Genomic DNA, 16,863 nt, shown 5'->3' with positions numbered 1-16,863 from the left:
TTTACTACTGTAGGAAAATATTCTTTCAACTGTAGATTGATTCTTTTTACATTATCTTGGTTATACTCGTTTGTTAGTGGCACTTCCTCATCTAGCTTACAATCAGCGATAAATTTCAATGAATCAACATCGGGGGGTAAACATGCCCTCAAAACTGTCCTCCAATCTTTGTTATTTGGCTCTGCAGTGTGTCCTAGCACTCTAATGTATCTTTGACAAGCAACTAAGTCTTTCCTGGGATCAGGAAATTCAGACAGAATTGTTCTTAATTCTGTTCGGGAAAAAGGGCAGTACATGGCGATGTTCCTGACGGGGGTGACTCCTGAAGAGTCAGTTTTCCCATTTGGTACTGCAATTACCCTGACAGGATTAAGTCCAGTAACGTCATTCTGAATTGATTCTACAATATGAGGTACATTTGTTTGTGCGTAATGTATAATACCATACGTACCTGTGGACACGACCTCACCTGACCCTCCGTTAGGGGGTTTGATTACAGTCTTTACCGATTTTGTCGTGTCCACCTGGATGTCTTGTGTGATGGCTGCTGGAAAAGGTGCCGACATCGTTCTGGGCTCGCTTTCTTGTTGGTGTTCCTGAGGAAAGTTTAACATGGGGTGCGACTTGCATGGGTTAATAGTTGTACATTCAACAGTATTACAATTAGCATTGTTACATTTATTACACTTATTCTTATCATCTATACTACAGTTGCTAAGAGCGTTTTTATTGTTCACCCTTGTGCTTTTCTCCGCAACCACAATCCCCTCCATTGCCATGTCTCTCCTCTCAAGATGAAAGTTAGGTATGTAAGTTACATTTCTTTGCATTTCACCTTCCTGTTGCCATAACTGTAAACAATCATAATGCTTGATTCGTCTCTTTGCTGATTTAATGAGACATATCCTTCTCCTTAAATTATGCAACACCTCTGAGTTAAAACTACCTATCCCGGGAAATGGTGCCTTATCCCCCGCAGTCATTCGTGTCCATTCATCACAAAAGGTCTCAGTGTGGGGACCATATTTCCCCCACATTACTAACCGAGCAGACCCTCGGGGTCTGCAAGCCTCTGGAGTCTGAATCCTGACTGCCGACCGTCTCTGTGTTGTGCACTTGGCTGCCATTGTGGACCTCTTTAACACAGAAAAACTTCCTAAAATGCACCAAACACAGAACTTCGTTGGAAATCCTTAAAGCTCTTCCACTGAACTTCTTCTGCTCCGGGTATCTCCGATCCGCCTTCTAGCAGACACGTGAAGCCGTTGCAGGCCCTATCTCTAGAGATTTTCCTGAGAAAATTCCCTTCCTTTTTCTTTACACAAATCACGCTTGCATGTGCTCCCTACAACACGTATGAGGGCAAGATTTACGCATGGATATACGACCTCATATCACGTTGCGTTATTGGTCACACATACAACCGTGCGGTCCAATCGTACCACTTAAAGACACTTGTTGCCCATAAATGGTAGGATCATTGGAGTCTCCCTACTGTGCTCCAAAACAGCCAGAGCGTAACACAACGAAAACTTTATCACACTCTGTTGCACGTTTTCACTTCAGGCCGTGCTCATAGATCACACAGATCACAAAGTCCACAAAGCGGGATTTAATACCGTTTTATCACATAGACCACAAAGTCCACAAAGCGGGATTCAATACACTCATACCGTTTTCAACCCACTATCATTCTTATAGTTTTCTGATCAGAAAAATCATTTCCCGTAGTCTGATAGCTCTCCCCAGAGGTATTACAGTAAAGTAAGGTATTTAAACTAAGTTTTGGAAAACTGAAATCAATTTGTGCTATTTATCGCCTTGCGCTATTTACCGCGTTGCGCTATTTATTGCGTTGCGCTATTTATCGCCTGTTAAAATCAACTTGTGGTTTGAGTTACGTGGGCGTACACAGACGCTCCGTTGCGTAATATACGCTGCGTGCGTCGGCCTTTGGATTGTGTACGCAAGTCTTTGTTAGAGACACGTGTACGCAAAGCAAAGATCCACCGTAACACAATTTATACTTTTATCAATGTAGATTGATCCTTGATCATCTACCACACACCACACTGACTTCGCCTTATCTCCCAGGCAAAAACTGTGTGTTTGTCTATACTTTAACTATATTACCTCTATTCTTAAACTATGAAATAATGGCAAATCTCTTTTAGCACGTTTATCAACTATAAACCTGGCAAACAGGAGAGTGATATACGAAAATACATAAATGAAAAAGAAATGCAGATATATATGTGTGCGTGCGTGTGTACGCAAGACCGAAAAATAAACAGTTTTAAAAGACACTAGCGTTTTGCTCTTACCTCCGGTTCCCGGATTCCTTCAGCACCCTTTACCTAAGCGAAGCAGACGCTTATCCCGTCAGCACTACGAGGGATACAACCTCCCGCCCTTTGCTGATGGATAATGTCTGCTGATCTACCTAGTGCAGATATGTGAAGGACTGGACGGCCCCCAATTGATAAAGCTATATATTTATCATATATATTACCCTTTAAGAGGTCTAAGAACACTGTACGCTATCTACGTAAGAAGTACCGTAAGGGTACGCAAGTTGCGTAACGATCGCTCAACCGTAGTCGAGACGCTCAAGCGTCACGTTCGCTTACGGCCCAGAGATCACAGGCAGGCAAGCTATTGCAGACGCTTATAACGTTAAACCTTTATATCTATACCTTTAACAACGAAATATACAGTAAACCTTAGTGTGGTGATAGAGTGTAAATGCAACCTGGTGTAACCTGATTAACTACAAAGCTGCTTGGGCGTCACCGACGCTCAGGGAATACTTAACACTATAAGAAATACACAGATACCTGGGCTTAGGGTCCAAAACCTATTATATGTATTATGACTATTATACTTGCAAAAGAATCACATTACAAAGCATACACTACAATATAACATAGACTAACTAACCAGATAACTACACAGGAAATACCATACAATACAATACAATACAATCAAGGGAAAATAAGGGAAAAAGAGAGGAGAGAGAGATGGCTTACAATAACATCAAGACAATATGATTGCGGAGAAAACTTACGCACAAGGGGAAACGATCGCAAGCGCCTCTGGACATCCAGCTCCCGATTATCAGCAATGAGAACCGTTTGAAGAGAAGTGAGTGCTGGATGCCACAGGCTTGTCTTATTTATGCTCCACACACAATACAATTCAATGGTCCCTACAATCTCATTGTTCATTGGACACAGGAATTCGGCTTCGCATTATAACAAAAGGTCATAGGTTGATTCATACAGGTGGGCTGTGACTGTTTCCAACTGTTCAGGTGGGTGGGATACTGGGTTTCCCGCCGCATGACTAAGTAAGAACAAATAATAGTAAATGGACATAAACTTCTTATGTCCATAACTATTCGCACGAGCGACTAATCCGCTCCAAACCAACACCGGAATATTGCTATTTAAATACTCTTCCGATGGGTACCAAACACTACTGTATGACCCCTGTTAGACCCTTCGTACAATACAAAGAGGGATCTCTCTGTTCAGGAACATGCTATGTTAACTAAACTTTCCGAATCTATCAAAGGGACCATGATCTACAAAATACATTATTACTGAAAATATGTAACGATTGAGTCGCACGCTACGATCACATAAACTCTACCGTAAATACGCATACCGTGCGCCTGCGGGTGCCCGCGACTGTGAGTATGCGCACGCACGGGAGAGCGTACGCATGCGCAGCACGGACCTGTGTGAGGTGCAAATATGGTAGTGTGCATAGAGATATTTTTCTGACTTTGACAGCCCTCCGCTCTCTGAGACGACGATCAATCTTAATAGAAAGCTCCATGAGTTTATCGAGAGTCTCAGGAGCGGGGTACTGGAGGAGACTGTCTTTTATAGACTCTGATAAGCCGAGGCGAAACTGACTGCGCAGGGCTGGGTCATTCCAGCCACAGTCGTTCGACCAACGGCGAAACTCGGTACAATAAACCTCCGCAGGATTTCTACCTTGTTTGAGAGCGCGCAGCTGACTTTCAGCGGACGCCTCTCTATCAGGGTCATCATACAAAAGCCCTAAAGACTTAAAAAAAGCGTCTACTGACAACAACGCAGGATCCTCTACCCTTAAACCGAATGCCCAGGTCTGAGGATCCCCCTGGAGTAAAGAAATAATAATCCCAACCCGCTGAGATTCAGTACCAGAGGAAGTAGGTCTTAAACGGAAATATAGTTTACAGGATTCTTTAAAATTAAAAAATTATTTCCTATCGCCAGAAAAACGGTCAGGCAAATGCATCTTTGGTTCAGGGACTACCTTCGGGGAGGCTCGCAAAAGATCTTCCTGCGATCTCACCCGAAGAGAAAGATCCTGAACCATCTGAGTAAGTTCTTGAATCTGGCTGACTAAGAGCTGACCGGGATTTGGCCCTAAACCTGTCGGATTCATGAGGCCGATAAACTCTCACAAAAACTGAATGAGAAAAAATTAAACCCCGTTTAATTTTAAGTTTTGGTATGGCCGGTAATAATGTTATGAATCCAGCACTCTGCTCTGAGGAGATCTTATTGCAAGGACCGGAGCACTGAAACGAAATACTGGGGAAGGGAGCGGGAATGGAAAATAGCCCCTAGCGCCCTAATTTCGTTGTCTCACCCGTGCTGTCAGAAATCCCCTGCGAGACTATGGTTGCTTGAGCCCATGGCAGACGCGTTTGAAGGGCGGATTATGTCTGCCCAACTCCGATGCCCCCCGGTCTTAATGAGAGACAAAGGGAAATCCGAGACAGGGTGATAACAAGGGGCCCTCTGACTAAACAACCTGGCCAGGGGCTACAAGCTAACTCAAAACTAGAATATGTGCGGAAAACCGCCAGGGAAAAGGACAACCAAAATATCCACTTGTCCACTTCTCCTACCCGGCACCGCCGAGTTCCGGAGAGGACTTGTGGAAGCGGAACCCTCCGCAAATGCTCCGAAAACAGAATATAAAAGGGTAAAGCGGCTGAGCAACAACACACGGCAGAGCCGTAACTCACAAACACCACTGGATATTAAACGGTGATTAGACAGGACTCCAGGGAACAAAACGACCTCCTGGGATGAGATGACAACAGGACCTCTGGGGACAGGAATGACCGGATACAGCAGGACTAGAAACAGACTCTCAGCAAACCAAAGCAGCATGCAGGAAGCTATTACCGGCGTCTGTGAGAAGCCCTGGGAAGGTACTTAACAGGGAGTCCTCCAATCAGCTGCTAGAGCATGATTGGGAATAAATGCCGTGCAGCTGCCTTGCTGCACGGCCGGAGGACAGGTGTATGTGCTTTGTTCATTAAACCCAGCAACGGGGAACGCAGTCCGCCAGTGGCGTCCCCGTTGCTAGGCTCCGTGCGGCTCAGCACGCCCGGCGTCTAGCGTTGCTAGGGAGCCGGCGGCTGAACGCGCACGGCATCCCTAGTTGCTAGGCGCCGGGCCGCGCGGACATGCGGACCCCGGCGCCTAACAATTGCTTGCTACTATGGATGTACAATCCTTGTACACGGCAATACCCCACTCTGAAGGCCTGGGGGCATTAAGAGAATTGATTGCTCTTGAACCTACCATAGGAATACCAACTGAATATATATTAGAACTAACTAATCTTGTGTTAGGACTCAATCATTTTCAGTATAAGAACGAATATTACTATCAGGTTTCAGGAACCGCAATGGGGTCTAACCTCGCACCGTCGTATGCGAATATGTATATGACGGTATTTGAACAAAGGCATATACTGTCAGAGTTTGGACAGAATATTAAGATCTATAAAAGGTTTATAGGCGACATACTTGTGGTTTGGCTGGGCACACGTGAGTCCTTCGTTGATATGATTGATCAGGTAAATAATTTAGACAGCCCGATTAAATTTACATTTGAGATCTCAGCGGAGCATGTTAACTTTTCGGATATTACCATTGGATACGCAAAGGGAGCTTTACTACTACTCTTTTCAGGAAACCCACGGATAGGAATACCACATTGTTCACCAGCAGCTTCCATCCACCTGCTTTAAAGGATAATTTGCCTGTCTCTCAACTACTTCGTGTTATGAGAAATAACACTGATGACATGGTCAGAGAAGTTCAACTGGAGGAAATGATGCATAGATTCAGGCAGCGTGGTTATACTACACGCACCTTGGGGAAATGTTTGCGTAAAGCACGTAACATATATTTGCGTAAGTTTTCTAAAAACCATAAGAATATCAATAGAATGATTTATACTACCAAATATGATAGTCATGCATTAGAAACCAATAAGATTCTACGCAAGCACTGGCCCGTTCTAGCGACAGACCCCACATTGCCCTTTACCCACATTGGGCCCCCTATGATGGCCTATGGACGTGGGGCTAATTTAAAGCAATTACTCATGCGCCCTACACTTGTCCCCAATGAGCGAATGAATACTTCCCAAATGATGAGTTTAAGGCCTGGTTGTTTCTCATGCGGGAATTGTACTACTTGTAGGGCCATGAGGATTGGAAACAGCTTTACACATCCGCACACGGGGAAAAATATCAAAATTAAGTACCATCTACATTGCAAATTAGATCATGTGATCTATTGTTTAATTTGCCCCTGCGGCCTCTATTATGTGGGGCTTACATCTAGATGTTTTAGAGACCGGATGGCGAATCATAGGACTACTATACGAGCCGCAATCCTAACTGGAGTTTCTGATAAGCCTGTAGCGAGACACTTTTTGGAAAATAAACATCAGGTAGCAAACCTTAAATGCATGCTTATTGATTGGATCCCCCCTACCTAACGGGGGAGATAGGACATTAGCTTTGAAAAAGAAAGAGAACTTTTGGATCAACAGGCTTGACACTGTTGCCCCGAGGGGACTTAATGAATATAACACCATGAACATTTTCTTGTAATGTGTTCCATATGTCTATACTGTTACCCCGAGGGGACGTAATGAATACAACACCATGAACATTTTCTTGTAAAGTGTTGTATATGTCTATAAGTATATTTTTCTATTTTGTTGTTGTTTGTTTTCTTTCTGATTTTTAGGCATGGACACATGGCATCACTGTGATTGGTGTTTCCTGATACAGAATATTTCAATAGTTTTTAACTGTATATTAAATGTATTTTACTTTAGTGTATTATGTTTCAATTGTTTGTCTGTAAGTCTACACTCACGAGCCTGATTAGATACACCTTATATGTTTGTCCATGTAAATGAACATTTGGCCGTTCAGACTGGAGGCCTTGATATATAAATTCCTATCCCTATAGGACTTAGTGGGACTCGTTATCATGTATAGGAACGAGGTGTGTGCCTCTATTATCCACTTACTGTGAGCCTAACCCGGCATGGGCCATGTCACCGTTGTGTAGTTTATTTGTTTATTGCCGTCGTCATGTAATAATTATGTGACGATCAAGGACCCGATTGGGTGGCGCAGTGGATTTGTAGTGAGTTCCCCATGGTCCTGGATTGTTGGTTGTCCCTGTCTGGTGTTGCTGGTGCGTGGGGAGCATTTTGGCGTTGTGGAGTCTGCGAGTCATTACATTTTACACTTTAAATTATGCTACTGCGATTCACGGCATCATGTTGCTAGGCAGCGGTTCCCCTTGATGGTGAAGCTTCCGGTCATTGGAACGCATTTTGCATATGACTTCCGGGCTTTGGAACGCACCCGGCGTGTGACTTCCGGGTTATGGAGCGCACGCTACCCGGACTGGCGGTGATGTTCAGATTCCTGCACTTATGGTATGTTTGGTCGATTGTTTTTAGTTTAGTGGTGTGATGGCGGGTACAACGGAAGTGACTGAGGATTTAGAGAGTCGTTGTGTGTAATCAAGGAATATGGTGATTTATCAGTAGTGCGGGGTTGACGGTACTTCCGGCCGTATGTGCTTATAAGACACCCTGTGCTCATTAGACATTAGGCAGACACACTGAATGGACGTTGATCCGCGAGCTCCAGGGGTAAGAGTCATTATAGTTCTTTAATTCTGATTTCCCTGCATGATGGCTGAGGCCCATCTTTGAAAGTTTAGGGGTTCTCGTCTCATGATACACCCCTTGTATTTGCATTTGCAGAGGCTCTATTGACTGAGGTGCCACTATTTGGATAGTTATCCAGGAGTTTTTTCTCTGTGAAGTAAGTGGAAATCAGTGTTTGGTATAGGTGTCATTTGGTATTACTTTTAACCCTTACCACATTGGGAACCTGCTATATATTATTTGTTGTTTCATTAATAGGCCAATATGCTGGAGTGACCGATAGTCCGTCCACAGTGTTGTACCGCCGAGTTATATTTATTTTAGTAAGTACGCCATTAATATTACCTCTGGCGTTTCACTACAGTTGGGTGACATGATACTTAACTCTTTCTCTCTATTTTTCATCCCATTGGGTATACTTCTAAGAGAGATATCCACGTCTGGTTGTATCACTACTTCCTGGCACTTTTTCCCTTAATTATGTGAATTGCACTTTAGTGGTGATTTTCTGATTGGGCCCGTGAGATTGATTGTATTTATTCATTCTATGTATTTGTTATTTGTATAGGTTATGACCATTTGACAATAGGATTACATGTATGGCTTGTCTTGATAAAGGCTCCATCTATTGAGCCGAAACGTCGACCTAATAAAGCCATTTGTGAGACCCAATAAAGCCAATTGTGAATTAAGAAATTTCGTTGTATGATGTGTAAAGGAGAGTGCCCCCCAGGAAACTGGAACTACTGCTATTCTTTATATATATATATATATATATATATATATCTCTGTATATCTATCTATATATAATCTGAGAGGGCCCCAGAGATCACTATACCTGGCCCCAAGATTTCTGTTGCCGGCCCTGGCTGCGTGTGATGTCACGCAGCCGTCGCGGCCCGCCCCCTCCCGCCCAGCGACTACCTCTGCCTGTCAATCAGCCAGAGGCGATCGCAATGGGCTGTCTGCTTCACAGGCTTTCAGACTCATTGGGCGGTATTATTCAATTGCTTTGTGTGCATGAACTCCCGTGTAAAGTAACGGGAGATCACAGGGTGCAATTCTGTTGTTTTTTTTTTTTTGCACTGATCATGCCCATAGAAGTTGGGTTTAGCCGTGTAAATCAGCTAAACCCGACCAAAGGGCTGGGCGTGATCATGAAAAGTGACGTTTGCGCACTTTGTCGCACATTTCAGGTTGCTACCCCTGGCGGGTATGAGCTGAAATGCAGGCGCCGGCAGCCATCGCGTCCAAATGGAGCAACAATTGGATAGTTCCATTGGGTGCCAGTTAGTAGCTGCCGGCGTGTGCAACAATTGAATCTCGCCCATTTTTTGCTAAGATTGGTTGCTGTCTACCTATGAGAATATATCTCACAGTATTTAATTGGTGCGAATGTTATCTGTGAATTACACTGATATTGTATCTATTTTAAAAGCAAATATTTTTTACCTGCTACCTAAAATTGCTGCAAAATGCTACTTGTGAACTACACCTATATTGTGCTTACTAAATACTAATATTTTGCATGCTACTAAGAAACAGTAGTTTTACTGTGTTTGTCTTTGTTTGGTTCTTAGAAAATTATGTGATTATATATTTAATTGACTTAATAAAAGTTGTTTTCACGTATAGGAAAATAATGCCCCCCAAAAAAGAGTACTTTCCTCCTGTTTCTTTTTTTTAAATCTTTAAAGAATAGTCTCCTACACAGCAGCCATGCCACTAGGGCCTTCTTAATTATCCTCTTTGCCCCTCCCCATTGGCTCCCCCCCCCCCCCCCTTCCCCGCATTAACAATGTTGACACTTGCAGTATTATTTGTTGCAGCCTGGGCCCTGCCTCCCTCCCCATGGGCCAGTTCTATGCTGGTGCTGTAGATATGTATCGGCACTCCATGGTGTTTGGGGGCCCCTTAGTGACCGTTTCACCCTTGTTGTTGTCAATCCAGTACTGGAAAGGAGTGGTCGTAAAGTGATAGTAGGCTGTACTTGTTCTCTCTGCCCTGCACATTTCCTGCCATACCCGGCTGTTCTAATAAAAACTGAATATGGGCATGCACCTTATTATGCTTCAGGCAACTAATAAACACATTTGCGCATATTGCGAAGTTGGTTTCCATCTATTAGTTCCTGCTGTGGCAGCCTACACAAGCGTCCTTTCTCCCATTTACTGCTATTGTTTTCTTCTATTGTCATTTCATCATGAGCAATGCCATCTGTGTCCTGTAGATGTCAGGCACCGCAAGACATGACCAAGAGATGGTCATGCGGGCAAAGAAGAACCTGGCAACCTGCACAGATCCCCTAGAGAAGCTCCGTCTCCAGTGTCTCTCGAGGGGCTCAGCCGGCATCAAAGGCTTAGCCAGGTGAGCTGAGAACACCAACTGCTGGTAGATCGTTCACGAGTCATAATAAACAGTAAATTGTTCTGTACCATGTGACAGTGCTTTGAGGAATAATGTGAAAAAGTTTAAAAATATATATATATATATATATATATATATATAGTATATATATATAGACTTGGAATGGTTAATTTTCAGCACCTCTCGTTTGGTGTATTACATTTATAACGCTAGCTAAATTTATAGTAATATTGTAAATTTCTCTCTCTCTCTCACTCTATATATATATATATATATATATATATATATATATGTATTGTGTTCGACTGACGTTTTGTTTCTACAGAGTATTTAAAATCATGGATGACGATAACAACAGGAGCCTTGATTTCAAGGAATTTTTAAAAGGACTGGGCGACTACGGTGTGTATGTAGAGAAAAACGAAGCTCAGGAAATTTTCTCCGTGTTCGACAAAGATGGCAGTGGGACAGTAGACTTTGATGAATTCCTGGTTACGTTACGAGTGAGTCTCTGTGACAGGAATAAAGATGTTTCCAGTTATAACTGTCATTTATTTGTAATCTCATTTCCATGCGTACTTGCCCCAACTGTACTCAACTACTTTGCCAACGGGTAAGTCTTCTCCCTACTGGACAGCTCTGTATAGCAATCCAGTGGAAGCATATATGCAGGTAAGAGTGAAAATGTACAATTCTTTTCTCCACATTTGCCTTATGACATAGACATCAGTAGATACTTCCCGAGTCCCCCGATTTAGGCTTGAGAGTAAGGATTTCAGAGTTATGTCCCGCTATCCTGACCTGGACGCATTGCAGTGGGAATATTGCAAGGGATGTCCTGCTCCGCATAAAGGGCCTAATTCAGACCTGGATGCTGCAGCGGCTTCGTTCGCAGGCTGAAGGCGCACTGTGTTTGTGCTCACACTTGTGCGATCACTTGGACTTCTCACTTGTGCGATCACCTCTGCCTGATTGACATAAAGAGTGTGCTGAAGATGAACCCTGCCGTTTTATTAAAATACGCCATGCCAAGCAGGGTGTATAAAGTAAAGGGTAATCTATGAGAGTAGAAATAAATAGACAGAGAGGTTTATGTAATAAGGTGTCTTCAGTGTTTCTTAATGAGATTGCATTGTAGCTTCCCCCCATGTACTGTTTTGAATAGCCAGGAAACACCTTTTGATGGTAAATTATAATTTTTTTTCCAGCCGGCTATGTCCAATGCAAGAAAAGATGTAATCATGCAGGCATTCAGGAAGTTGGATAAAAGCGGAGATGGTGTCGTGACCATTGAGGATTTAAAGGGAGTATATAATGCAACACACCATCCAAAATATAAAAATGGGGAATGGACAGAAGAGCAAGTTTTCAGGAGTTTTCTAGATAACTTTGACTCCCCCTATGATAAAGACGGACAGGTTAGTGGCTACTTGTGATCATCTGATGTTGCAAACAGCTAATTTCATGTAAGTGATACAGAGGCATCCGCGGTCAGTTAACCTGCGAACGGGTCGCACATGCGGCCTCATCGCGTTTGCAGCTAGCTGCGTCTGCATGCGACTCATTCGCAAGAGCTTGTGCAGTCCTATGGATCGCAGGTGCGTACGCAGCGCACGCCCATGGAGGCGCTAGTCACGGCAAACGACCCACGATTGCCGCTGCTAGTTGCAAGGATGACCGTGGACACATCTCTAGGTTTGTTGCTTCAGTTTTTAAAATCCAGACTACATGTAGAGCAACTTCCTGATTCTACAGTGTTAAAATACATGGCTGGGATTTTCCTTTGTCGTTGTTAGGGCAAACTAGAACCTATATTCCTACATAAAGGTTAATTTCCAAACTGGAAAAAATGCGCTACAGATGTGTCCTCGTTTACTGTGGTTCAGGACGCTCCAAATAGTCCCTCGCAGCATGCCGAGCATTTTTTACACCCAAAATTTGTGTATTATTCCCACTGCTAAAACAAACAGATGCAAGAAATTATGGGGAAGATTTATGAAATCATGGGGGTTTATTTTCGAGTTTGTCCGATGTTTTTTTTTTTTTCAAAGTGGCAACACGGGAATTTACTAAGCACAAATCTCGGCAGTGTTTGGGCTATTCGTAATGGATTTGACGGCAAAGTTCAGAAATACGAATGAATAGACCATCGGTGAAACGCGGCTGTTTGTTCATACAACACGGGAATTTACTATTCATTCATATTTGGGTGTTGGTCTCTGAATGGTCAATTGCGGATGTATTTTTTTTGCGAATCGTTAAAAAAAGCAGCAAAAAAATAGACCTACTTTTTCCAGGCGAGTTTGGCTAATCATGCACGGATCAGTGAGATCTGTGCATGGTTATCTATGGGAAAGGGTCGGTTTAGTGTAAAAATTGAAAAAAAATTTTGCGTGGGGTCCCCCCTTCTAAGCATAACCAGCCTCAGGCTCTTTGAGCCAGTACTGGTTGTAAAAATCAGGGAAAAAACTGACAGGGGTTCCCAGATATTTAAACAACCAGCACCGGGCTCTGCACCTGGTCCTGGTGCCAAAAATACGGGGGACAAAAAATGTAGGTGTCCCCCGTATTTGTTACACCAGCACCGGGCTCCACTAGTCAGAGAGATAATGCTACAGCCAGGTGACACTTTTATATTGGTCTTTGCGGCCCTGACATTAAATCCCCAACTAGTCACCCCTGGCCGGGGTACCCTGGAGGAAGGAATCAAGGGTTCCCCCCCCCCCTCCAGCCAACCAAGGACCAGGGGTGAAGCCCGAGGCTGTCCCCCCTCATCCGCTGGCGGAGGATGGGAGGCTGATTTGGGAGGCCTTTTGTGTAAAAAAAAGAATATTGTTTTTTCTAGCAGAACTACAAGTCCCAGCAAGCCTCCCCCGCAAGCTAGTACTTGAAGAACCACAAGTACCAGCATGCGGGGGTAAAACGGGCCCGCTGGTACCTGTAGTTCTACTACAAAAAAAATACCCAAATAAAAACAAAACAAACACACCTTGAAAGTAAAATTTTATTAAACATACATGCACACTTACATACATACATACATACATACATACATACTTACCTATGTTGACTCGAAGCACTCTGTCCTCTTGTCCAGTAGAATCCCAGGGTACCTGTAAATAAAATTATACTTACAAAGAATCCGGGGTAGATCAGTCCTCTTCTTATAAGTTATAATCCACGGACTTGTAAAAATAAAAAAACGAAAAACCCGATCCACGCAATGAAAGGGGTCCCATGTTTACACATGGAACCCCTTTCCCCTTCTGGCGGGACCCCCCCTGACTCCGGTCAAAGAGGGTTCCTTCAGCCAATCAGGGAGCGCCACGTCATGGCACTCTCCTGATTGGCTGTGCTCCTGCACTGTCAGTCAGGACTTTTGGTGAGACTAAAGGCCCGTCTCTTGAACGGCCGATATATCGCGGGACCGTCGGCCAGTGTGTACGGCCGATACGTCTGTGAACTCCGTCGTCCGCGCAGCACAGCCGACGGCCAATATATCTACCGATATATTGGCGCGTCGCTGTGTGTGTACGGGGCGGTCGGCCGACCGCCCGTACACATGCTGTGGCGGCCGGCGGTGATTGACAGCTGAACTGGGCGGGCGTGTGTATGCTCAACACACTGCCCGATCCGTCCATAGATATATCTGCAGATCAATTGATCTGCAGATATATCTATTAGTGTGTACCCACCTTAAGGCGCAACATTGAAAGAAAGATTTCTTTTGCTGCATCTCAGTCGCGCCAAGCATCTCGCGCCTCATGGTGCAAGGACAGTACTGTAGTTACAAAAGGGTACCTCTGTATTTCTTGAATTGCCTCTGTGTGTGTACACCAGCTTAAAATATGTGCATTGTGCAGAGAGTAAAAAGTGACTTTTTAAATATGCGACACTTGTATTGTGTGAGGCTATAGGGCTTATGTAATAGCCTGCGAGCTGTAGGGTATGTGGGAATTTCAGTGAGTCTGCCTATATTTTGAAGGCAGCCATGACTGGCAGACTCGCCGGAATTCCCACACAGTCTGCAGCTTGCAGGTTGTTACACACTCCCCTGAATCCGAATCTGTATACGAAGCACACCGGAACTTGGGGGAGAAATACAGCCACGGGCGCTGCATCGCAGCACTACTAATACAGATTCAGACTCATTCGCACACAGATATACAATTGTCGCTTATCAGATGAATCAGTGCAGTCTCAGGAAGCAGTTTTATCGCTTTGTGACTAGTACACAAATTTGGGTGAACAATAAGCCGAGTCTCACTGGGACCTAGTGCACACAGAGAAGGGATCTTTGGCGAGGCTGCAACATGAGATGAGGACTCATCTGTAGGTGAACTTATGTACGTAATCCATTCTTAGCAGTGAGCTGCTCCACTGTAGCGTGTCGGCTGTCACCTCACATCACTGGCACGTAGTGCTCTGCAGTTTCCACGTCGGTTATCAGCCATGGTGTCATTTGTCCAGTCACGATACACCTTCACCGCAGCAAAACGCAAACAGTTCACACACTGTGCTGTTTCAGAAATACTGCCACCCTTGGCCTGAGAGCCGACAATCATTCCTTTTTGCAACTCGGATAAATACCCCCTTTTACCCATGACAGCAATGAGTGATATGTGAGCAGACGGCCTATCGCACACCTTATATACCGGCGCACAACACGTTACGTACTTCATGGGATACGCGCTGCCGATTTCAAATGTAGGAGGTGGTCATCATTATGTGACTTGACTATATATATATATATATATATATATATATATATAAAAGAATAGAAAAGAGATTATTGTGCCACTTGTGTACAACAACAGCAATTTAAGAACCAAAGGTATAAATATATCCAAAATAAATGACACTCCCTAAAGGCTAATACAGGGCGTCAGCTGTCCCCCAAAAACAGGGATGGTGATTCCCTGTAGCAAAAGATTAATAACACACAGGGGGGTGGGGGCTATAGCGACCAATGGTGTCTTAGAGAGATTCAATAAAAGTAGATCTAAAAAAAAAAATATATATATATATATATATATATATATGTTATATGATGAAGGAGTAGTCAAAATGAGTAGATCTAATACATTTATTAACACATTAAACAAAATAAAAAATGGATTAACAGCTATGATAAAATTTGAGCAGCAAATCTCTTTAAAAATGGGATAAAAACAGTATACACAATAAAATATAATACCAGTTAAAATATGTAAAAATAAGATTTTACTCACCTGTAAATCTATTTCTCGTAGTCCGTAGTGGATGCTGGGGACTCCGTAAGGACCATGGGGAATAGACGGGCTCCGCAGGAGACTGGGCACTTTAAAGAAAGATTTAGTACTACCTGGTGTGCACTGGCTCCTCCCTCTATGCCCCTCCTCCAGACCTCAGTTAAGGAAACTGTGCCCGGAAGAGCTGACATTACAAGGAAAGGATTTTGGAATCCAGGGTAAGACTCATACCAGCCACACCAATCACACCGTATAACTTGTGATAATCTTACCCAGTTAACAGTATGAACAACAACTGAGCATCACTCAACGGATGCCACATAACATAACCCTTTATGAAGCAATAACTATATACACGTATTGCAGAAAATCCGCACTTGGGACGGGCGCCCAGCATCCACAACTGACTACGAGAAATAGATTTACTGGTGAGTAAAATCTTATTTTCTCTAACGTCCTAGTGGATGCTGGGGACTCCGTAAGGACCATGGGGATTATACCAAAGCTCCCAAACGGGTGGGAGAGTGCGGATGACTCTGCAGCACCGAATGGGCAAACACAAGGTCCTCCTCAGCCAGGGTATCAAACTTGTAGAATTTTGCAAAGGTGTTTGAACCTGACCAAGTAGCTGCTCGGCAAAGTTGTAATGCCGAGACCCCTCGTGCAGCCGGCCAAGAAGAGCCCACCTTCCTCGTGGAATGGGCTTTCACTGATTTCGGATGCGGCAATCCAGCCGCAGAATTAGCCTGCTGAATCATGTTACAGATCCAGCGAGCAATAGTTTGCTTTGAAGCCGGAGCACCCAGCTTGTTGGATGCCTACAGGATAAACAGCGAGTCAGTCTTCCTGACTCCAGCCGTTCTGGTTACATAAATCTTCAAAGCCCGGACTACGTCCAGCAACTTGGAGTCCTCCAAGTCACTAGTAGCCGCAGGCACCACAATAGGTTGGTTAAAATGAAAAGATGACACCACCTTTGGCATAAAATGCGTACGAGTCCGCAATTCTGCCCTGTCCATATGGAAAACCAGATAGGGGCTTTTACATGACAAAGCCGCCAATCCTGTGTTATGCACACCAGTGCCTGCAGGAATGTACTGGTGTCTGAACTGTTATGCACACCAGTGCCCCGCAGGAATGTACTGGTGTCTGAACGGAGAGGGATGCAAAACAAATGAACTCACAGACAGACTGGGGAATTTGACACCACGTACACAGAAGGGGATAGGGTAACAAAACAAACACAAAGTGAACAGAGAAGC

The 16,863-nt window shown here is 44.0% G+C and overlaps 1 protein-coding gene across 3 annotated transcripts in view; it reads left to right on the top strand.

Annotated features, from left to right (window-relative positions):
* The window catches only part of CAPSL (calcyphosine like), a 112,488-nt gene that overhangs the window by 77,383 nt on the left and 18,242 nt on the right, over window positions 1-16,863 (top strand). For all 3 annotated transcript variants that reach the window (XM_063960859.1, XM_063960842.1, XM_063960851.1), the window contains exons 2-4: window positions 10,234-10,370; window positions 10,696-10,873; window positions 11,579-11,788. In XM_063960859.1, coding sequence (XP_063816929.1) covers window positions 10,234-10,370; window positions 10,696-10,873; window positions 11,579-11,788 — 525 coding nt within the window. The remainder of the gene's footprint in view (window positions 1-10,233; window positions 10,371-10,695; window positions 10,874-11,578; window positions 11,789-16,863) is intronic.

Source organism: Pseudophryne corroboree, chromosome 1 (genome assembly GCF_028390025.1).
Source record: "Pseudophryne corroboree isolate aPseCor3 chromosome 1, aPseCor3.hap2, whole genome shotgun sequence".
In the NCBI taxonomy this organism is placed as follows: Eukaryota; Metazoa; Chordata; class Amphibia; order Anura; family Myobatrachidae; genus Pseudophryne; species Pseudophryne corroboree.
This window is presented reverse-complemented; position numbering and strand designations above follow the sequence as displayed.